The 13,306-nt window shown below is 40.3% G+C and overlaps 1 protein-coding gene across 1 annotated transcript in view; it reads left to right on the top strand.

Moving 5' to 3' along the window:
- Nucleotides 1–11,988, top strand: part of BEST3 (bestrophin 3) — a 43,943-nt gene extending 31,955 nt beyond the window's left edge. Inside the window, exon 10 of the mRNA XM_012642034.1 lies at nucleotides 10,903–11,988. Within this exon, the coding sequence (XP_012497488.1) occupies nucleotides 10,903–11,812 (910 nt within the window). The 3' untranslated portion in view covers nucleotides 11,813–11,988. The remainder of the gene's footprint in view (nucleotides 1–10,902) is intronic.
- The last annotated feature ends 1,318 nt before the right edge of the window (nucleotides 11,989–13,306 follow it).

Raw genomic sequence — 13,306 nt, 5'->3', positions numbered from 1 at the left:
CGCATGCCTGTAGTCCCAGCTACTCGGGAGGCTGAGGCGGTAGGATTGCTTGAGCCCAGGAGTTTGAGGTTGCTATGAGCTAGGCTGACGCCACGGCACTCACTCTAGCCAGGGCAACAGAGTGAGACTCTGTCTCAAAAAAAAAAAAAAAATCTTCCTCCCGTTTATAGTGATCTTAAGGAAGGGATCTATGAAGTCAATTAAGGATCCATTTAGTAAAGAGGGAAACATTCACATTTTTGTAGTTGCTCTGGTTAGGAGTAGGGAATTTATTTAATATTTATTAAATATTTGGTACTACAAAACTACAACCACATGTTTTTAATTTCAAAATATTAATTAAAGAGGTACAAGTGTTTTTGTTACATGAATACCTTGTATAATGCTTAAGTCAGGGCTTCTGTGTGCCTGTCACCAGAATAGTGTTCATTGTACCCAATAGGTAAGTTTTTATCCCACACACTCCCATCCATCATCTCCCTTTCTTGGTTTCTCCTGTCCTCTATACTGCTTCGTGCCCATGTGTACCCACTGTTTAGTTCCCACTTATTAGTGAGAACACATGGTGTTTGGTTTTCCATTCCTGAGATACTTTACTTAGGATAATGGTCTCCAGTTCCATCCAAGCTGCTGCAAACAGCATTATTTCATTTCTTTTTGTGGCTGAGTAGTACTCCATGTTATATAATATATATACCACATTTTCTTTATCCATTCATAAATCGATGGGCACTTAGGTTGATTCCACATCTTTGCAATTGTGAATTATGCTACAATAAACATTCAAGTGCAGGTGTCTTTTTTACAAAATGACTTCATTTCCTTTGGATAGATACCCAGCAGTGGAATTGCTAAATTGAACGGTAGGTCTACATTTATTTCTTTGTGGAATCTCTATACTGTTTTCCACAGAGGTTGTACTAATTTGCAGTCCCACCAACAGTGTATATGCATTCCTTTCTCTCTGCATCAACACCAGCATCTGTTGTTTGTTGAATATTTATTAATGGCCATTCTGACAGGAGTAAAGTGGTATCTCATTGCAATTTTAATTTGCATTTCCCTGATGATTAGTTACGTTGAGCATTTTTTCATGTGTTTGTTGGCCATTTGTCTATCATCTTTCAAAAAACTTCTGTTCATGTACTTTGCCCACTTTTTCATGGGGTTGTTTGTTTTTTTCTTGCTGATTTGTTTGAGTTTTTTGTAGAATCTGAATATTAGGCCTTTGTCAGATGTATAGTTTGCAAATATTTTCTACCATTCTATAGGTTATCTATTTGCTCTATTGATTATTTCCTTTCCTGTGCAGAAGTTTTTTTAATTTAATTAAATCCCATTTATTTATTTTTGTTGTTGCTGTATTTGCCACTGGGGTCTTAGTAATAAATTCTTTGCCTAGACTGATATCTAGAAGAGTTTTTCCTACATTTTCTTCTAGAATTTTTATGGTTTCATGTCTTACATTTAAGTCTTTTATCCATCTTGAATTAATTTTTGTATGTGACAAGAGATAGGGGTCCTGTTTCATTCTTCTGTATGTGGCTATCCAATTTTCCCAACCCCATTTATTGAATAGGGCTTTCTTTCCCCAATGTGTATTGTCTGCTTTGTCAAAGATCAGTTGGTTGTAGGTAGATGGTTTTACTTCTGAGTTCTCTATTCTGTTCCATTGGTCTATGTCTCTACTTTTATACCAGTATCATGCTGCTTTGGTTACTATAACCTTGTAGTATAATTTGAAGTCTGGTAATGTGATGCCTCCAGATTTGTGATTGTTTTGGCTAATCAGGTTCTTTTTTGGTTCCAAATGAAGTTTAGGATTATTTTTTCTAGATGTGTGAAATATGACGTTGGTATTTTGGTGGGGATTACATTGAATCTGTAAATCACTTTGGGCAGTATGGACATTTTAATGATGTTGATTCTACCAATCCATGATCAAGGGATGTTTTTCCATTTGTTTGTGTCATCTGTGACTTCTTTCATCAGTGTTTTATAGTTCTCCTTGTAGAGATTTTTCACCTCCTTATTTAAGTATATTCCTAGGTATTTTATTTTATTTGTAGCTATTATAAATGGTATTGAGCTCTTTTGGGTAGATGCCTAATAGTGCTATTGCTGGATCGAATGGTATTTCTATTTTTAGCTCTCTGAGGTATCTCCAAATTCTTTTCCACAGAGATTGCACTGATTTGCAGTCCCACCAGCAGTGTAAAAGTGTTCCTGTCTCTCCACATCCTCACCAACATTTGTTGTTTTGTGTTTTTTTGATAGAGGCCAATCTCACCGGGGTTAGGTGATACCTCATTGTGGTTTTGATTTGCATTTCTCTAATGATTAGAGATGTTGAGCATTTTTTTATGTGTTTGCTGGCCATTATTCTGTCTTCTTTTGAAAAGTTTCTGTTCATTTCCCTTGCCCATTTGTTGATGGGGTTGTTTGATTTTTTCTTGTTGATTTTTTTGAGTTCTAGATAGATTCTGGTTATCAGCCCTTTATCAGATGTGTGATAAAGACATCTGCACCCGAATGTTTATGGCAGCACAATTCACTATTGCAAGAATGTGGAAACAACCCAAGTGCCCATCAATCCATGAGTGGATTATCAAAATTTGGTATATGTTTACAATGGAATATTACTCAGCCAGAAAAGAAAAAAAAATGGTATTGATTCATTTATTTGATGCTCAGCTTGACTGTTATTAGCATATAGAAATGCTACTGATTTATGTACATTGATTTTATAATCTGAGACTTTGCTGAATTTATTTATCAGTTCCAAGAGTCTTTTTGTGGAGTCTTTAGGGTTTTCTGGATAAAAGATTATGTCATCAGCAAACAGAGAGTTTGACCTCCTCTTTCCTAATTTGGATGCCCTTTATTTCTTTCTCTTGCCTGATTGCTCTGGCTAGGACTTCCAATACTATGTTGAATGGAAGTGGTGACAGTGGGCACCCTTGGCTGTTCAAATTCTTAGGGGGAATTCTTTCAACTTTTTCCCATTCAGTATGATATTGGCTATGAGGCTGTCATAGATGGCTTTTATAATTTTGAGGTATGTTCCTTCTATGCCTAGTTTGTTGAGGGTTTTTAATCATGAAAGTGTGCTGGATTTTATTGAATGCTTTTTCTGCATCTATCAAGATGGTCATATGGTCCTTGTTTTTGTTTCTGTTTATGTGGTGAATCACGTTTATTGATTTACATATATTAAAACATCCTTGCATCCCTGGGATGAAACTCACTTGATCATGGTGGATTATCTTTTTGATGTGCTGCTGAATTCAGTTTGCTAGTATTTTGTTGAAGATTTTTGCATCTGTGTTCATAAGGAATATTGGTCTGTAGTTTTCTTTTTTTGTTGTGTCCTTTCCTTTGGTATCAGGGTGATACCGGCCTCATAGAATGAGGTAGGGAGGATTCCCTTCTTCTCGATGTTATGGAATAGTTTCTGTAAGGTAGGTACCAGTTTTTCTTTGTAGGTCTGGTAGAATTCAGCTGTGAATCTGTCTGGTTCAGGACTTTTTTTGTTATTGTTGGGAGATTTTTTATTTCTACTTTAATCTTGCTGCTTACTATTGCTCTGTTCAGGATTTCTATTTCTTCCTTGCTGATTCAAGCTTGGGAGGTTGTGTGTTTCCAGGAATTTGTCCATTTTCTCTAAGTTTTCTAGATTTCTTGTGTAGAAGTTTTCATATTATTCATGGATGATATTTTGTATTTCCGTAGTATCAGTTGTAATATTTCCTCTTTCATTTCTGATTGAGGTTATTTGAGTCATTTCTCTTCTATTTCTGGTTAATCTGACTGGTGGCCTCTTGATTTTGTTTATCTTTTCAAAGAACCAACTTTTTGTTTCGCTGATCCTTTGTATTTTTTTGTTTGTTTTTTTCCATTTCATTTAATTCTGCTCTGAGCTCTGTTATTTCTTTTTTCCTGCTGGCTTTGGGTTTGGTTTGTTCTTCTTTTTCTAGTTCCTTGAGATGTGACATTAGGTTGCTAATTTGTAATCTTTTTGTATTTTTGATGTAGGCATTTAAGGCTATGAATTTTCCCCTTAGGACTGCTTTTTCTGTATCCCATAGATTTTGAAAGCTTGTGTCTCCTTTGTCATTCAGTTCAAGAAATCTTTTGCTTTCCATATCATTGACCCAAGGATCATTCAGCAGCAGGTTGTTTAATTCCCATGACTTTGTGTAGTACTTACAACCACTTTGTCAGATATAATGACTTTCATTTATCTATCTTTATTTCAAAAGTTCTAAGAATATATAGCAGTAGTACAATTACTTTTTTCGTAATTATACATATACATGTATATACTTAAAGTGCACAAAGCAATTAGGATTGTATAGTAAATCAGAAGTATTTTTAGTGATATAAATTTAAATATACCAAATACATATTTCAGCAAGCAAAGACCTTATTAAAGTGTGGTTAAATGTACTTCTAGATCGATGTTATTTAGAAGTCCTTTCTTAGCCAACTATATTTAAATATTTTAGCTTTATAAGAAAATACATAGTCTGATATATACTATTACATGCTTATGCTATAAACTACCAAAATATCTCAAATTCTGAATCACTAACTTCAACAAAAATGTATTCTTGGAACATTGATTTTTTTTTCACTTAATGTACCTAAAAGGAAGGAAAAATGAAACCTCCCAAGGAGATGAATGTGCATTAAGAATGTGCATAATTTTAGAACTTAAGGATTCTTTCATATGCTGACGTGGGGTCACCATTGGTGCTCAATTTTCACCTTTAAATAGTTCCAGAGGTATATATGGCTTAATTTCCTCTTCTAACAAAACTCCTATAGAATATAACAGTATTAAAGGGGTGAGAATTTAAATGAACCCCCACTTTTTGCCACAATGTCTTTTTTTGTCAGCCAGTAAGGGCCGAAAGAACATAACCAGGGTGGTAGCAAGAAGCTAGATATGCATTTTTAAAGGGGCAGTAGGCCATGTCTTCAACCAGATTTGCCATAATCCTTGGTCCAGACTATCAGATACATAACAGAGAGGCAGTGGGAGGGCTGTCACCTCTAAGTGAAGCTTTCTGGGCCAAAAGTACCTCCCAGGATGCTCTGCTAGTTTGAAACTGTCCCCCAGAAAGGACTAGAGGGGAGCCTGGGTGAATACAACATTCTGTCCATCGGAATTTCCTCATACCCCTCTGCCCCATACCTCCCAGCTCAGCATGAGGGTTACCTAGCCCATTTTATAAATCCTTAGCTACAGTTTTGATGGTGATTCTGCATTGCAGAAGGTCAAAAATAACAGCACTTACCACTAATGGGTTTGAAGAGTACATTTTACTTTGCCCATGAATAAATGCTCCTCTACATGGGTCTCTGCCCTGATAGATTCTCAGGCAAATTATCAGCTCCCTCTGAGGTAGTTGCCCGACTTTAAGTACACTAGCAATTTGAAAACAATAAATCAGATGTGAGAAGTGAACTTATCATATTAAATATTTTCCTAAATTCCTCATTTCAGTTCTGTTAAAATGGCCTCTTATTATTTGAATTTAAATTGTCAAAATACCACTTTAAAAGTATAACAGAGAAAGAAAGGCAAGCCTCATCCAGTTTTACCCTTCAATCTTTTTGAAGCTCTGTGTTTACCTAATCACCCTCATGAGAAGGGGGTTGCTTTGCAAAAAGCTTGCTTTGAAAAATATGCATTAAATCCTTCAAGTCATCGGGGCTATTTTGGTCTTTCCATTTTAGACACACCCCAAGAAGTATAGAAGTCTGCTGACATCTTCAGCCGTCCTCTGCCTGCCTCTCTTTTGTTACCACAACAGAGGGCAAAAAGTGTTCTTCTGCCCCCTTGACCAGTCTAAGCATTTTTTAAAGAGTCCTTAATTAAATCACAACTGCTCATGCCCTCAATATTTGTCACTGGCAAGGATGATCATGAGCCTGATGGTTGTGCGGGTGCTCAATAGACATTTTGAAATTAGGGTTTTTTTTTAACACCTGAGATTAAAATAATTCCAATCCAGACATCTGTCTGACCTGTAGAAATAATGCATGCTGCGCCTCCCTCTAGACTCAGCTGTAACTACCTAGCCTAACTAGCTCGACGTAACCTTTTCTCACTCTCCTTCTTCTATCCTTCTCCCTTTCAAAAATAGCCCAATACATGACATCACCTTTCTTGTGCTCATGTTTTCTGTATTTCTGTATTGATGGTTTCTATTGTTCAGTAAATGTATCCTGCAGGGTTTGGCAATGGTTAGCAAATGGCATGAAAAACAACATTGAGAGGCAAGGTCAGGACAGTGCCTTCTCCACAACACCTGCCATTTGATCCACCATATCTTCTTCCCCTCGAATAGCCCAGCTTCCTCCAGTCCTTACGTTTACTCTGCACTCACCCAGTGCCCTTGTCTCACCATTAAATGGCTAAGTCATCCCTTCAAAGGTTTTGATTGTTAGGTGGCAGCTCTTAGGTGTAGTGACATTTTTCAAAGGATGATCTTTAAGGAAAAAAGGAAATGACCTTCAGGCAGATGCTACCATATCTTCCAGCCCTGTATAAGAAGTCGATAATGACTTGGAAACCACCTCTGAAAATTTGCCAGTCATTGACAGAGTCCTTTCTATATTTCTGTTCTTCAAAGATGTTCTACATATGTTACCCCTTTTTAACTCACAAACAACCTGGAAGTCAGGTGAAGGATTATCATCACCAGCTTACCAAGTATGATGCTAAGTCACGAGAGGTTAAATGAGTCTCCCAAGGTCATACAGCTAGTTAGTGTCAGCCTAGACAGCAGCAATCCTGGCTCTGCCAGCTCTCAAAATAAATCATTTTTCCTACCACAAAGACAATTCTCAAATTCCATCCCTGGAAACTGATGGCTGCATGGCACTTTCCATGAATGTCCTCCTATCTCTAATTACCAGCCTATTCAGTCCAAATGAGTTCCAGAACATAAAACCTAGCTTTTTCAGCTGACTGTCTCTAATATATAGGAATATAATGCTGGTGCTTACATTCTATCATATAATGTTTCTGCTATAATTATTTAAGTGGTATTATATTTGGGCCTCTGGATTGTATTAAGCCTATACCAAGGGTACACTTTAAAAATCAAGTAGGAAGGAGGAGAACGCATAAAAGGACAAAAAGGTACACCCAAACCTCCCAATTGGGAAATAAAGACTCTTCTAGAGTTTTCTATTCTGTGAGCTCTAAGCTTTGAACCATTTTGTTCTTAAAGGACAGTTTCTGCTGTCATATTGTGAACAATGTCTATCAGAAAAAGACAGAGATGAGCACATGTGTTAGCAATGAGACCTTCCATGGAAGCATTTAGAAGAAAGGTCGTTAGGCCCATCATGCCATGGAGTTTGCCTACTGGTCTCTTAGAGCATAAAGACCTGGAGGGCATCGTTCATCACTTCAGTGTGAGATACATAAAAGCTTCCCCCCCGCCCCCAGATACAAAGCATCAAGTGTTCTTCCAAAGACTCAGTTTCAGACTAAAGGTGCGGAAAGTTTTCAAGCCACGTTTCTTTTCCAAAGCATTCATCAGTGTTGGTATTCGTGTAGCCTTTCCAACCTGGACAGTACTGCCAACACCGCACAACTGTAGTGATGCCCTCTGTTCTCAAAGACACTCTGTGATGAAGTCCAAATCCCTCAGCCTGATCTATGACTCCTCATAACACAGTCCAAGACTATCTTCCCAGCCTCTGCCCGACACTCTTCTGTGTGTTTCACACAAACTCAAGTATCTCCCATTCCTCACAAACACCGCTACCTTCCTGCTGCCTTATTTGCTCAAGTCACTTTTTCCACCTGGAATGCTCTGCCCCTTCTCTGTCTATCCAATCCAAATTCTCTATCAAAGGCCAGCTCAAAAACTTACTTGCCCCCAATGTAGACATTTATATGCATGCCTCCTCCCTCCTTTTAAATGATATGTTATAAGGTACCTAATGCAACAAATTGTTCATGGAGAATGCTCAATTAATGTGGTCAAGTGAATAAGCAGATAAATCTCCTGGATCCACAGCAGTCCTGTGAGGCAGGAAGGTGCAGTAGGTAGGGTCTCCTTGGCAGACTTACCCAATGCCAGTCAGTGAATCACTAGAGTGTTAGCGAGCCACTAGCCTTTTTGCAGTTTTCTCATTGCAACTTGTCCATTTTTCTCCAATCTGTGACCCAGGGGCTTATACCTCTTGCTGCAGTTGAATGTACATATCCCACACCAGTGTATGCTTTGAAAGTTCTTTCCTTTTGAGTGGCAAAGTTTGAAGTAATGAAAATACCAAGTTTTTCCCCTAAAAGATCCTGTCATTCTTACAAGGTTGTGTGCTTTAGAAGTAGTTGAGGAAAACAAATCCCAAATAAATAGTCAAGATCCCAAATGGAGGGCAGATGGCTATCCTATAAGGAGAGGTTGCCAGCACACCCTCGATCCCCAGAGCACATCCAGTGTGGCAGTCTTAGCGAACGACTGTGCTCGTCGCTCCTCTGGTGACTTCTCTGACCAGATGGATTCCTGTGAGGAGTGACTGGAGACCCAACGAGCAGGTCACCAAGGCCACTGAAGCGTGAGTCTGCATTTCCCAAGTCTCTGTAACACAATCCGAGCCTTGCCCAGTGGAGAGGGGTCAGAAGGCTATCTGGTAGCCAAGGGCACGCTAGGGCTTTAGAATAACAGCACGAGGTTGTAATCGAACGCCATCCCAGGACATTTAGCCAGTTAATCATCTTGATCATCCACCTTTTATTCATAAACACAAGAAACAACATTTTCTCTAGCTACTCACATTACCCTTTCGAGGCCCACCAACATTATACTGTCCCAGCTTTTTCCACCATTTCACATAAAATGCACCTGGCATAGTTAAAGCATCTTGTCACCAGAAATGGCAATACTAACACTGGACTGGGATGGCCCAATTACTGTTGCTGCCAGAACCAGTGTGAGCATTTGCATTTGAAGGGCAAGGCTTTAAGTAGCTCTTTGAACCCCATTAAGACTGTAAGTCCACAGAAACGTGAGGCAAATAACTGTGTAACCTGAGGTGGGAGTAGACCTCACTAACAAACAGGATTTTTTTTTTTTATCTCAATTATCCATTTTATTTCAGCCTTGAAGCAGATTTAAAATGGTAGGATTATTGGCTTTAGTTTTTAAATGCTAAAAATTCAACAGGAAATTCTTAGCCATAACAAATCTATCAAACATAATCACAAGGGGAGCCCAACCACTATGTGAGTTCACCCCACCTAGATGAATATATTCTTTCCACAGGTTCACATTTCTCCTTCCTTAACCTTAATTGAACAGACAGAAATGCAAAGCATTCACCAACAATGTTTACAAATTACCTCTGGGCAAGGACTATACCCCGAGGGCTCTAGCTCTTCCTTTGCCATCCATGTAGCAGACTTTATAACAAAGTGATTAAGAACAAAGCTTCGGAGTCAGACTTCCTAGTTTGGCCCTCACTAGCTACTTAGGCTTGATGAATCTCTCTGGGGCTGTTTCCTCATCTGTAAAGTGTGAATAATAATGACAATACCAATTCACACAATGATTGAGATAATTAAATGAATTAATGCATGCGAGGTGCTTAGCTGGCCCTTAGTACTAGTCAATAAATGTTAGCTATTATTTGCACTCTCTTGAATTTACTTATGATCCATTGTTTTGGGGATTTTATGGGTCCTGGGGGAAACTTGACCTTAGTTCAACTGTAATAAGGAAGAAAGAACACATACTATATGTGTATTTTTTTAATGTTCACGTCTCTAGATCAGTGATTTTCAAAGTATGGTCTAGGGACATCTGGGATCCCTAAAGCTCTTTTAGGGAGTCCTCAAGGTCAAAACTATTTCCATAATAACAATTGTTGACCCAAATAAATGACGGAGGCAAAAATCTCAATCAATGGAGGTTTATTAAGCCAAGATTTTGAGGATGCTCTTGGGAAAAACACAAATCACGGGACAAGCTGTGGCTGTTTTTCCCAAGAGGAAGTTGTTGGGAACGTCAGCATTTTAAAGGCATACAGAGAGAAGGAAAAGGAGAAGGGCAAAGTGAGGGGGTGAGATGAGGTGCTGGTGAGGTAGTGGTTACATTCTTGTGAGATCCAAGAAATCTACATTTTACATAAAGTAAGGGAGTAAAGGAAGCATCGATTATGTAGATGTCCCTGGGTAGGTGGAAAAATGCCTGATTCTGTCTTGTCTCCAGTTCTGTTACCTGTAGGATAAACTTGTAATTCATTATTAGTGCGGAATCAAACAGGCTTTAGTTTTAGGTGCTGGGCATAGGTATAATTTGTATGTCCTTGCTTAGGGGAGGTTAGCAAGAAATTTCCTTAATGAATGATCTGTGGGGCCAGCTCTTCACAGATGCCTGAGTTTTTTACCTTCTCTTTTGTAAAAGGAGTTGGGGGGGAGGGGTGTGGCTCTGAGACTTTGATTTCCTTCTGACATACTAAAATGTTATTTGCCTTTTTCATTCTCATTCTTTCATGAATGTACAGTGGGATTTTCCAGAGGCTACAGATGTGTGATGATGTCATCACTTAACAGTTAATGGAATGTGTGCTTGTACACTCTTGTTTTTGACATTCCTCAGTTATGATTTCAAATCCAGTAAAGAACAAGAGATATAACCTACATAAACAAAACTCTTTGGGGTACTGAATAATTTTTAAGAATTTAAAAGGATCCTAAGACCAAAAAGTATGAGAATCTCTGCTAGACTATCTCAAGTTCAAGTCCCTCTACCCCCATGTGAAATGTAATCTGTAATGTGAAAATACCAAATTCATCTCTTAACTTTGAGATTCTGCCCCCAAAGGTAGGCCCCTGAAGCTACTCTGCCCATCTGTTGACATTGTGTGTTTCAGGCTGTCTGAGTACGACTTTCCTGACGAGCAGTGGCTGTGGGATTATGAGAAGCACGGCCATCGGCATTCCATGATTGGACGAGTCAAGCGGTTCCTGAGCGCCCACGAACACCCCTCCACCCCCAGGAGGAGAAGCTACAGGAGGCAGACCAGTGACAGCTCCATGTTCTTCCCCCGAGGCAACCTCAGCCCTGCCAAGGATCTGCTGGATGTGCCCTCAAGAAACCCCCGCAAGGCCTCGCCCATGCCGCATTCCAGTGTGGGAGAACTGTCCACAATCCGGGAGACCAGCCAGACAAGCACTTTACCGAGCCTGACCCCACAGCCCAGTGTGAGGACCTCCCCCACCAAAATGCCACAGGTCCCCGAGGTATTGATGACAGCGGCCAAAGCACCAGTGCCCACATCAGACACCGACCACCATGACTCTACTACCTCCATCCTGAGCTTTGAGTTTACTGGGGTTCAGCCAAGTGGGCCTGGGCAGCAGGAGGGCCCGGTAGGGTCAGTTCTGTCCGCCTCAGAGAAGGGGAAACCTCCTAGTGGCCCCAGTCCCCCGACCATTCCAGCCGACACTGAGAGAAACATATTCAAGTATGAAGAAGACTCTGGTGATACAGACATGTTTCTAAAAAGGTGGAGCCTCCCAGACTTCCTGGGGTCCAGCCACACCTCCCTGGGAAACCTAAGTCCAGACCCTGTGAGCTCTCAGCCACCTCTTTTAGTTGACACAGAAACATCCTCAGAGACCAGTGGAATCAACTTCATGGCCGGCTCTCAAGTCTCTCCTGATGTGCTGTATTTAATGGAAAACCTGGACACCAAGGAAACAGATATTGTAGAGCTGAACAACCAGCAAGCTGAGGAATCGCCCAGAGGACTGCCACCGAGTTCGAGAACCTGGTTCTAGCCGAGATTCTTACTTTCCCAAATGTTCAGCATTAGTCCCAGGATGTACCTGGGACCTGGTCAGTTTTAAAAAAAAAAATGATCACACTGCATAAACTACTTAGAACTTTGAAGGGCATTATGATGCTGACTTTTGAGAACTGAGAAAAGCAAACACATTCATGTCATCCATCACAACATGGCTTTCATGGAAGTTACACAGGCCACGGTGACAGCTCTTAACCAAATAAGGAACCTTAAAAATATATATGACTTACACATTTACCTGTGGAAAGGGCCTTATAGTTCACAGTCCAATCCCCTCTAGGCACAAAGGCCCGGACACTTTCTCTTTCTTCTCTTTAACTATGAGGACAGGAGATGGATCACAAAGGCCTGTTCCCACTTAATGATTCTTTGTTTGAGGCTTTCTAACCATCTCACTCCCACTTTCTCTAACTGTTATTATGATCATCATTTCCTGATTCTTAAGCTTTATCAGCACCAAAAAGCTTTGTCTCTCTTCAATTTCCTTTTCTACTTTCAGGTTTTCATTTTTCTCTTTCCCCCTTATTCTCTCATCCTTTCTTTCCTTCCCTTCTCTCTAGTTGTGCTTCTTCTCTGGTGACGCTAATCTGTCCCACCTTTTGGGTTATAATATTCTCTCTTGCCAGCTCTGTTGCTTACTTCTTGACTGGGTTTTCAAAATATGAGGCATTGGCCAAGCCTCCTACAGAATAATCGAAGATGTCAACAAATCCAGCCTGACACACTTCTGGCCTCACTTCGGTGGAAGGGGTGTGGGGGGTGATGGCACCCCTCACAGCCGCTGCCATTTCTTTCTGCTTCCGCTCTTTGTTCTTGGACACTGGAGAAAACGGAAGATGAGAGGATATGAAACTTGCATAACCAAATGCTGTGGAACCAAAGAATAAGATGGCTCGAATCTGTTTAACTCAAACTCTTAAGCAAATACCCCAACTGTGTCACAACATGGGACCAGTTACTGTGTCTATCAGGTTGTTTGGAATGAGGAAGGACACTGGAGCTGGGCAGATAATGGGGTCCAGGACTGGCATAATGGGGATCGGATGTTGGCTGGCTCCCTGCAAGGAGCTCTCAGGGGGGCTGCTTTTTGTCGGCTCCCAGCTCTGTCTGGAAGGCGATGCCTTACAAGTGCTGCTCTCACCCTTCATCAGAGGATGAAGCTTGACTACAGATGGCTTAAGAAATAAAATAACCCTAATAGCTACCATTTTTTGCACTCACAGTGTTCCAGGCAGCAGCGTGTAGAGTTCACAGATGATCTCACAAATCCTCATAGGAATCCTATGAGATCGATATATTATTATTTCCATTTTAAGGATGAGGAAGACCAGATGTGGTAGCTCACACCTGTACTCCCAGCACTTCGAGAGGCCAAGGCAAGAGGATCGCTTGAGGCCAGGAGTTTGAGAACCAGCCTGAGCAACATAGTGAGACCTTGTCACTACAAAAAAAAATTAAAAAGTTAGCC

This window comes from Propithecus coquereli, unplaced genomic scaffold, assembly GCF_000956105.1.
Source record: "Propithecus coquereli isolate 6110/MARCELLA unplaced genomic scaffold, Pcoq_1.0 Scaffold172, whole genome shotgun sequence".
Lineage (NCBI taxonomy): Eukaryota > Metazoa > Chordata > Mammalia > Primates > Indriidae > Propithecus > Propithecus coquereli.
This window is presented reverse-complemented; position numbering and strand designations above follow the sequence as displayed.